Raw genomic sequence first — 10,959 nt, forward strand, 5'->3', positions numbered from 1 at the left:
TTTTTCTTGGTGCCTCATTGTCACATTGTTCTGTTTCAAAGGGCTGCAAATAAAATATGTTGATCAGTGCTTGTGTGCATCTGCCTATTAACACCCATTTTTCCATTATTCTTAGACTACCATTTACCTTATTTTAACATGTGCCTATTTATATCTCATATAAAACTTAACTTTTATTGACTAAATAATCCCCCCTTAGTAATAAAATATATAGTACGAAAAAAGACATCTGTCCATCCAGTTCGGCCTGTCATCCTGCAAGTTGATCCAGAGGAAGGCAAAAAAAAAAACTGAGGTAAAAGCCAATTTTCCCCACTTAAGTGGAAAAAAAATTCCTTCCCGACTCCATTCAGGCAATCAGATAACTCCCTGGATCGACGACCCCTCTCTAGTATCTATAACCTGTAATATTACACTCCAGAAATACATCCAGGCCCCTCTTGAACTCTCTTAGTGAACTCACCATCACCACCTCCTCAGGCAGAGAGTTCCATAGTCTCACTGCTCTTACTATAAAGAATCCCCTTCTATGTTTGTGTACAAACCTTCTTTCCTCCAGACGCAGAGGATGTCCCCTCGTCACAGTCCTGGGGATAAATAGATGATGGGATAGATCTCTGTACTGACCCCTAAAATATTTATACATAGTTATTAGATCTCCTCTCAGTCGTCTTTTTTCAAAAGTGAATAACCCTAATGTTGATAATCTTTCAGGGTACTGTAGTTGTCCCATTCCAGTTATTACTTTAGTTGCCCTCCTCTGGACCCTCTCCAGCTCTGCTATGTCTGCCTTGTTCACAGGAGCCCAGAACTGTACACAGTACTCCATGTGTGGTCTGACTAATGATTTGTAAAGTGGTAGGACTATGTTCTCATCACGGTAATCTATGCCCCTTTTGATGCAACCCATAATCTTATTGTCCTTGGCAGCAGCTGCCTGACACTGGTTTCTACAGCGAAGGCTACTTTCACACTGGCGTTTCTGGGTCCGCTTGTGAGACCTGTTTCAGGGCTCTCACAAGTGGCCCAAAATGGATCAGTTCATCCCCAATGCATTCTGAAAGGATAAGGATCCGTTCAGAATGCATCAGTTTGGCTGTGTTTGGTCTCGGTTCCGCTTTTGAGGCGGACACTAAAGTGCTGCTTGCACAACGGCCGTGTGCATGAGCCCTTATACTTTTTACCATTTATATAATTGAAGAACATTTTAGGGTTAGTTTTGCTCTCTTTGGCAAATAATCTCTCGGTCTCTAGTTTGGCCACTTTTATTTGTTTTTTTACATATTCAATTTTTTTTCCTTTTATAGTTTTTCAGTGCTTCCTCACTACCCTTCTTTTTAGTGATCTAAATGCTTTTTTTTGTAGTTTATTGCCTTCTTTACAGTTCTATTTATTTACATTGGTTTCTTCTTGTTCCTTAACCTTTTATTCCCATAGGGTATGTACCTCTCACAATTAGATTTTAGGATGCTTTTAAAAATATCCCGTTTTGTGGCAGTATTTTAATTTTTGAGGCTAAATTTAGCTTTTTTGAAGTTTGGTATTTTTGTTCCTCCCTGTAGAAACGCTCTTTTGAATGACAATTGGAAGGTTATTACTTTATGGTCACTATTTCCCAGGTGTCCTCCAACCTGCACATCTGTTTTTCTTTCAAGTCTATTGGTTAATACTAGGTCCAGTGTGGCTGTCCCTCTAGTCGGGTCCTGAACCAGTTGGGAAAGGTAATGGTCTTTGGTTACTGCCAGAAACCTGTTTCCTTTATGAGATGTACAGGTTTCAGTTTCCTAGTCTATATCTGGGTAGTTGAAGTCCCCCATAATAACGACCTCATTATGATTCGTGGCCTCGTCTATCTCGTTTAGTAGTAGATTTTCTGTGGACTCTGGTATATTAGGTGGTTTATAGTAAACTCCTATTAGTAATTTATTATTGTTTTTGTATTTCTACCCACAGTGACTCCACATGTTCATGTCCCTCACTTATATCTTCTCGGACTGTGGGCTTTAGACAGGACTTTACATAAAGGCAGACCCTCCCCCTCTCCGGTTTTGATGATCCTTTCTAAACAGACTATAACCTTGTACATTAACCGCCCAGTCATAGCCATCATCCAGCCATGTCTGAGTTATTCCCACTATGTCATAGTCCTCCTCACACATCACTAATTCCAGTTCACCAGTTTTATTAGTCAGGCTTCTGGCATTAGTATACATACAATTAAGAGGTTTATGTATAATTTTTTCCACTACACCTTTCCTTCTGAACTGTTCTATTCCCTCCTTCCATTCCTACCCCAGTCCCATTACCTTGCCCCCGGTCTCAATGTGGACTATCTTCCCATCCTATAACGTAATTACCCTCCCCCCCACCCCAAAAAGAGAAATCCTCTTACCTTCCCGCAGTAATTCTGTGAGTTCAGCTTGGTGGTCAATGTTCCCATCTTTGGTTTCCTGCTCTGCGGTGGTCTCCTCATCTTCACCTGATGATTACAGAAATAGGTTCAAAAGCATGGACTTTTACTTCTCATTCTATTAAAATAAATCTACAGTAATGGATGTGAACTAACCTTCCCCATCACTCCAAGAGGCACTTGCTTTTCGTTTTCTCCAAGTTGGTGAAATCTGTCAGAAAATACAAAAAATATTATTCAATTTCAGGATACTTTTTCATTCTGGATATTAGAAGGATTTCTTGTGGACATTGCTTCTATATGTCTCTAATTTGTGTCATGTGTACATCTATACTTCACATAAGTGTGTATTATCCTTCTATTTTCCATGAGCTTGTGTTACGTATTGCTAAAGTGTACCTATACGTTCACTTACAGTTTTTTTTAAACTGTTAGAAATAGCCTAAAAATAAGTTTTGTAATATACGGTAGTTTATTTATTGATTTTGCTACAAAAAAGGGCCCCTGAAGTTCCTGCCTCCTGAAACGCTATTCACTACAGCGCACAGAGAATCCGTACATGGCCTCCATGTATGAGTTGTACGGATACTGATTTGTATTAGACTTAAGGGGGTCACCTCTCCCTCCCTCTCTGTCATAGAACATCATTGCAGGATATCCTGCGCCATTGTTGTATGCAGAACGGAGCGCAGTGAGGACAGGCAGGAGCAGCGATTTGTTGTGTAGAGCTCCTGCCTCTTTTTGTGATAAAATAAAAAAAATCTATAAATGAACTACCGTATTTTTCGCTTTATAAGATGTACCTGATGATAAGACGCACCTAGGTTTTAGAGGAGGAAAATAAGAAAAAAATATTTTGAACCAAAAGGTGTGCTTTTGGTAGGTTTTGATCTAATGGTGGTCTATGGATGACGCACTGTTATGAGGGATCTGTGGATGACGCACTGTTATGGGGGTGATGTGTGGATGACGCACTGTTATGGGGGGATCTGTGGATGACGCACTGTTATGGGGGGATCTGTGGATGACGCACTGTTATGGGGGGATCTGTGGATGACGCACTGTTATGGGGGATCTGTGGATGACGCACTGTTATGGGGGGATCTGTGGATGACGCACTGTTATGGGGGGATCTGTGGATGACGCACTGTTATGGGGGGATCTGTGGATGACGCACTGTTATGGGGGGATCTGTGGATGACGCACTGTTATGGGGGGATCTGTGGATGACGCACTGTTATGGGGGGATTTGTGGATGACGCACTGTTATGGGGGGATCTGTGGATGACGCACTGTTATGGGGGGATCTGTGGATGACGCACTGTTATGGGGGGATCTGTGGATGACGCACTGTTATGGGGGGATCTGTGGATGACGAACTGTTATGGGGGGATCTGTGGATGACGCACTGTTATGGGGGGGATCTGTGGATGACGCACTGTTATGGGGGGGATCTGTGGATGACGCACTGTTATGGGGGGATCTGTGGATGACGCACTGTTATGGGGGGATCTGTGGATGACGCACTGTTATGGGGGGATCTGTGGATGACACTTATGTCATCTACAGATCCCCCATCAGATGCATCAGTGTGGAGGGAGGAGGCGGAGACACTCATGGCGTGGCCCGGTGCAGTGACTTTACTCTAATACACCGGGCCCCACAACTGTTAAGTACATTCAATCCGATCCTTATCTTAATGTATACAGCACTGTTCTGTACTTACTGTAGTACCGTTTGTATAGCATTAAGACGGCACAGACCGGCAGCTCCCTCGGTCATGCGCCGCCTGCCGCAGCTCCCTCCTCATGCACCGCCTGCCTGTTCATTCATAAAGTGAGAGACGCTGGCAGGAGGCGCATGAGGAGGGAGCTGCGGCAGGCGGCGCATGACCGAGGGAGCTGCCTGTCTGACCCGTCTTAATGCTATACATACGGTACTACAGTAAGTACAGAACAGTGCGGTATACATTAAGATATGGATCGGATTGAATGTACTTAACAGTTGTGGGGCCAGGTGTATTAGAGTAGAGTCACTGCATTGGGCCCCGCCTCCTCCCTCCACGCTGATACTTCGCTGGCCGCGCTGTGCAGCATAGCGGCCAGCGAAGTATCCACTTTATAAGACGCACGGCTATTTTCCCCTTACTTTTGGGGGGGAAAAGTGCGTCTTACAAAGCGAAAAATACGGCATATTAGAAGAAAAAAAATTCAGGTTATTTGTAACACTTTTTCTGTATATTAGGTGGTTTATAATAAACTCCTATTAGTATTTTATTATTATTTTTGCCTCCATGTATTTCTACCCACAGTGACTCCACATGTTCATGTCCCTCACTTATATCTTCCTGGAGGGTGGGCTTTAGACAGGACTTTACATAAAGGCAGACCCCTCCTCCTCCGATTTTGGCGATCCTTTCTAAACAGACTGTAACCCTGTACATTAACTACCCTTCTTGACCATCAAACAATCAAGGGATTATTTAGTCAATAAAAGTTAAGTTTTATATGAGCTATAAATAGGCACATGTTAAAATAGGGTAAATGGTAGTCTAAGACTAATGGAAAAATAGGTGTTCAAGTGCCTTTACATGTGCTAGGGTCCTGTATATGTAGGAACATATGCCTATTAGGACGCCTTCACATGAAGCAGATGCTGTAGTAGAAATTTTCTGAGACTGAAAATCCATTCTATTCATCTTAATCTTTTGGTGGGAAGTACATGGATTTCTACAAGGTCCATTCTCATCAATAGACCTTGCAGACTTAAAAACTCTGCCGCATGTGAAGGCTCCTTTACATAGACCAATGCAGAGTGAATGTGGGAGCAAGAATTGCTACCCCAGTCATTCCTCCCTCATTCAGTTCTAGTGGTTATCGGCAGCACATTTCTGGTTACACAGTGAGATGTGCTGATAGCAGTACATCTTTCATCCTGACAAATGAGTGATTGCTCATTCATCGGCTGATCAGCGGCATGATTGTACAGCCGGATACCAGGAATGAGCGTTTCTGTGACCACTTGTTCCCAGTAAGCAGCCCGAAATTAGTGCAGTGTAATAGGGTCTTAAGAGATGACATTTCCTTCTATCCTGGCTCCTATTCATAAATGAGCGCTTTCCTTTACTACAGAGGACGGCACTCATTTGTTGTTACCACCTCCTTCTCCCTGATTTCGGTCATACCTGTGTGACCAGTGCCCTGCAATAATCTGTAAGAACTTTCCAGGGAAAGGTCTCATTGGTTAACCTTTTAATGACAGGCATGAAAAGGCCTTAATGACGAGACACTGTTTTGTGATTTAGCGCATGTGGAGGTTTAGTGGTTGTAGCTTTTTATTTATGTGACAGACTATATAGCGGTCACTGTTAAAGGGGCGGTCACTGTGAAGGTCACTGTTAAAGGGGTGCTCAATGTTAAAGGGGCGGGCACTGTGGAGGTCACTGTTATGGGGGAAACTATCTTTTTTCACGACACGGAAACATAAAATGAAAGGGTCCTTCTGCTAGTGTATGTGTATATATGTATGTGTGTGTGTGTATATGTATATGTATATGTATATATATATATATATATATATATATATATAAATGTGTCTGTCTGTTTGTCTAGACGTCTGTCTGGACGTTCTTTATGCGCGACCAAATGACTGGACCAATCTTCACCAAATTTGGCACACAGGTACATCAGGTATCCGGGAAGGTTTTAGACCGGGTCTAGGCTCTCTAGGAAGTTTGTTTCTGAGAGATTACCAAAAAACGACCCACATTAGCCAATACAAGCCTGCAAGTCTTTCTCTTCAAATCTCAACTGCCATAAACACAGTTTTACTCCAGGTTTCCATAACAACCCAGCCATTTTTCTTTACTGCTTAAAGAGGCGGGCAAGTGTAGGTCACTGTTATTAAATAGGCGGGCACTGTAGAGGTCACTGTAATTAAAGGGGCGGTCACTGTGAAATGGGGCGGCCACTGTGAAAGTCACTGTGAAATGGGGCTGCCACTGTGAAAGTCACTGTGAAATGGGGCGGCCACTGTGAAAGTCACTGTGAAATGGGGCGGCCACTGTGAAAGTCACTGTGAAATTGGGCAGCCACTGTGAAATGGGGCGGCCACTGTGAAAGTGGTCAATGCTAAAGGGGCGGCCACTGTAGAGGTCACTGTTATGGGGGAATAAAAATTAAAAAAAGACAGATACACTTATATATATTTTACTTTCTTGCAAAAAAATGCCAAACATGTTAAAAAGTCATTCTTTTTATTCTACAGCTCCTTACTCTTTAAAGTGTATCTCATTTTTTTTTTATCTTTGTAGAGGCAGTGATGCTGACCATTTTTGTAATATACTTTAAAGGAGTTCTGCACTTTGTTTAAACTGATGATCTATCTTCTGGATAGATCAGCAGCTTCTGATCGGCGGGGGTCCGACACCCGGGACCCCCGCCGATCAGCTGTTTGAGAAGGCAGCGGCGCTCCAGCAGCGCCGCGGCCTCACTGTTTACCGCTGGCCCAGTGATGTCACGACTAGTATCAACTGGCCTGGGCGGGGCTAAGCTCCATTCAAGTGAACAGAGCTTAGCCCCGCCCAGGCCAGTTATACTAGTCATGATGTCACTGGGCCTGCGGTAAACTGTGAGAAGGCCCCGGCACTACTGGAGCGCCGCTGCCTTCTCAAACAGCTGATCGGCGGGGGTCCCGGTTCCCCGGTCCCCAGATGCTGATGATCTATCCAGAGGATAGATCGTCAGTTTAAACAAAGTGCAGAACCCCTTTAATTAGTGAAATTGTAATTTCTATTAGAATAATAGCTGTAAAGTGGCCCATTTTGAGCCTTAGCAACGCTCCTCTGTCTTCTGTTACATAACACAGTCAGTGTTGCGCAAGCCTCCACTGTTATGTAACAGAAGACAGAGGAGCGTTGCTAAGGCTCAAAATGGGCCACTTTACAGCTATTATTCTAATAGAAATTTACAATTTCAGTAATTAAAGTGTATTACAAAAATTGGCAGTATCACTGCCCCTATACATTAGAAAGTTTAAAAAAAAAAGGATAGCAGTTACACTTTAAATATCCAAGCTGACACAAAAATAAATGATTAAAATGGGTTCCCTATTTTAAGCCCTTTGCTTTGATATATATGTTTAGATTTACGTGATAAGGGCGACTGTTTCAGTGGGCAGTTTTACTTTTATTTTTTGTGGTGGTGGTAGTAGTAGTATTTTTTTATTTTTATTTTTATTTTTTATTGTATTTTTTTAATTATATCCTCTAAGAGGAGATAATGGTAACTCTTTCAGTTGGTGTGGGAGATTTTCTTAAAGGGAACTTGTCACTCCCAAAACCATCCCAAGCCGCCAGCAGTGTGTTTCTGATGATGCCTTTCTTCCTGAAAGCAGATGCAGCAAAAGTACTGAAAACATTTTTATCCCCTGCCCGTCGCGCTTCTCCACACATTCTTGAAGTCAAGCAGGCAGCGGCCTCCTTGCTTCGTTACGGTAACCACGCCCCCTTTCTTGCCCCTTCGCTGTGACTGACAGCGCTTGTGCACGAAAGTTCGGCTGCCTTTGCCGAACAGCCGGCTGTCGGTCACAGCGAAGGGAAAGGGGGCGCGGTTACCGTGACTTGAAGCAAGGAGGCTGCTGCCCGCTTGACTTCAAGCATGTGTACTTTTGCTGCATCTCCCTTCAGGAAGAAAGGCATCAGAAACACACTGCTGGCGGCTTAGGATGGTTTTGGGAGGTGACAGGTTCCCTTTCAATATTTTTTTTTGGTATTTTATTATATTTTGTACTTATGTTTTACATTTATTTTTGGCACATATGTCCCCTAAGAGACACTTGTTTTTTTGTATTTGCGCTTTTTATTGTAACTGGGGCATCCAAAGGAGCCCCAGTTACAGGGGAAAACGGCACCTGTGGGGGCATTGTACAATGCAGACCCTGATCAGCTCTGCCAAGACCCTGATCGATCCTCTTCTCTGCCCCCAAGACACCCGGCGATCATCTAATTGCCAGATCCAATAGAAGCATAGCCTCTTCCTCTGTTTACTGCATAGAGTTAATTAACCCTATCCTGAAAGGTTAAAGATCTGTGTCTCTGGAGTGTATCAAAAAAGCTTTATACCCCAGTAAATATGTAATATGCTTGTGTGCTATGTCAGTTGATGTGTGTCAGCCCTAATATTAGTGGTTTGAAGTAAAAGGGCATCTCTGCTTTATGAAAAAAAGAATTATGTTGGCATGATTTAATGGAGAAAACTCATGCTTCTGATCTCCTGCTGCTCTGCAATCCCCCAACCAGCCTTATTCCATAGTTTTTAGGTGTAAAGTGCTAACCTCGGGCCACAGCAGTGATCTCACTAATTTCAGCCCTTGGTAACTGCCTGGCATAGTCAGTGCTAGCATGGCACATTAAGAGTCCGCAATTACAAGGGTTATATATGAGCTCCTTGCACTAAATGATGCTATATGCATGTAAGGGTCCATTTACATGTCCGCAAAATGGGTCCGCATCTATTCCGCAATTTTGCGGAAATGGTGCGGATCCATTCATTTTCATTGGGGACGCATCCGCATTTCCGTCCCGCGGCCCTGCCAAAAAATAGAACATGTCCTATTCTTGGCACGGACAGGAAAAGGCATTTCTATTATAGTGCCGGCCATGTTTGGTCCACAAAATTCGGAACGCACATGGCTGGTGTCCGTGTTTTGCGGATGCGGACCGCAAAACAGTTGCAGACATGTAAATGGACCCTAATAGTACATTTTTATAAAGGACTGGTAACACTTTAAGATATTTTATTTGAGCACATTGTGTTTTATGTACGATTTGCGTATATATTTTATTGTAAATATATTGAGTCATTGAGAGAGATGTATAAAATGTATCCTAGCTCCAGTTTGAGGTTTTGTGTTCCAAAATGGAAATCTTTTATCATCATTCATATTTAATAGTCTATGTACATTCAGATATTCTTCTAACAAAGGCTCCTTTGCTTATGGTGCATAAGCTGCCTCTGATTCACAGAATTTTCTTGGCATTCATTCAGGAACATAAAGAACAAGCTGGCAGACCCAGTATAACAAATGTAATAACCTAAAATAGAACACAATGTAAAGTAGCAGCCTGGGTCATTTGACACCCTGATTATGCTGTTAAATTATATTAGCAGTTTAAGTAGATGTGTAAAACATTGTTTGTCAATTGCAGCATGGGGATTTATTCAGAATCTGGTTGTTTTATGTGAAGTCCTGTGTATAGCTGCATGGAAATGTCCTTTCTGTAGTTCTCTAATGCGTTTCAAGTAATATTCATTATGTGTGACCTTTTGTTTTCCAGGACTTAATGGCTAAAGTAAGAGCAATGCTGGCAGCCTCCAAGAACATGCGCACAGGAGCTTCCTGATATGGTCAATTATAGGGAAATCAACCCCTGTGTCACAGGCAGAGATCCTAGATGAGGGGTTTTCACGCATAAGCTGTAATTCCACACAATTTCCATGTGAAATTAGATTTACAAATGGTCAATTTTTCATTGACCTATTCCATTTATTTGTTGCCGAATTACATTTCTCATGATGCTTAGCAATAACCATTGGATGCTGCGTCCCCAGATCTCACATTTACATCATTGACTAATTGATAGGACATCCGAGGACATGTAGATCAGCAACATGTGTAGTTTTGAAGGATACTCTATAAATTGACCAGCAGCTGCCAATGTGTATATTTGTATATACTATGTTTGTCTATTAAAGTGCTACAAAATAAAAAATAAAAATTTAGGTTTTTTGAAGAGATGTTATCGTCTGTCTCCTATTTGTGTTTTATGTTTTTTTACATTTTAAAGGGGGGTTATCCAAGAGTATAAAAAGCTCCCCCATATGCCTGGCCCCTCACATTAACTATACTTACCTGGCTCCCTGCACCGCTTCTGGTCCCCACACCGCCACTACAGCTTCTCCCTGTGCGCAGGGGTTAACCTCTTTAATGCCTTCATCGTTTTCTTTAAAGTGTGTGTGATTCATGAAGGTCTAGGTATGTAAAAAGATTTTCCAGGACTACCATATTGATGACCTGACCTTCAGATAGGTCACAGCACAATGTACGGAGCTCTGCTAGTTTCGGTACACTAATGCTCCATTTATCAGTTGAGCTGTGGGGTTGCCAGGAGTCTGACCCCCACCAGTCTGATATTGATGACCTTTCCTAAGGATAGGTCGTCAATTTTTAAGATCCCCCCCCCCCCCCTGATAAGTTACCATAAATTTCTGTGCTTAGCAGATATATAGTTTTGTGGGAAAAGATTCAGCAAGAGGGATTGTGTACCTTATTTTTTTTCTACCAGTTAAAACCAGATAATTATACAGATAATTGTTTTCTAATATATTTTTATTTTCTGGTTGTATATTTTAAAATTCTATTTACTAAACATGATTATGGGAGCAGCTATCTTGCCTTAGCTTTTGTTAACAGCATTTAGAGATACACTTTACCGCTGCCTCTGTGGACCATAGACACAATGGACAGGGGGGCCCCTATTGACTTCTATG

General features: G+C 42.4%; 1 protein-coding gene across 2 annotated transcripts in view; it reads left to right on the forward strand.

Annotated features, from left to right (window-relative positions):
- The window catches only part of LOC120988657 (splicing factor SWAP), a 186,405-nt gene extending 176,205 nt beyond the window's left edge, over positions 1 to 10,200 (forward strand). For both annotated transcript variants that reach the window (XM_040416260.1, XM_040416259.1), the window contains exon 18: positions 9,747 to 10,200. Coding sequence is in view for 1 of the 2 variants with exons in the window: in XM_040416259.1 (XP_040272193.1) it covers positions 9,747 to 9,812 (66 nt within the window). In the remaining variant the exon portion in view is untranslated. The remainder of the gene's footprint in view (positions 1 to 9,746) is intronic.
- Positions 10,201 to 10,959: the final 759 nt, after the last annotated feature.

Source organism: Bufo bufo, chromosome 2, assembly GCF_905171765.1.
Source record: "Bufo bufo chromosome 2, aBufBuf1.1, whole genome shotgun sequence".
Lineage (NCBI taxonomy): Eukaryota > Metazoa > Chordata > Amphibia > Anura > Bufonidae > Bufo > Bufo bufo.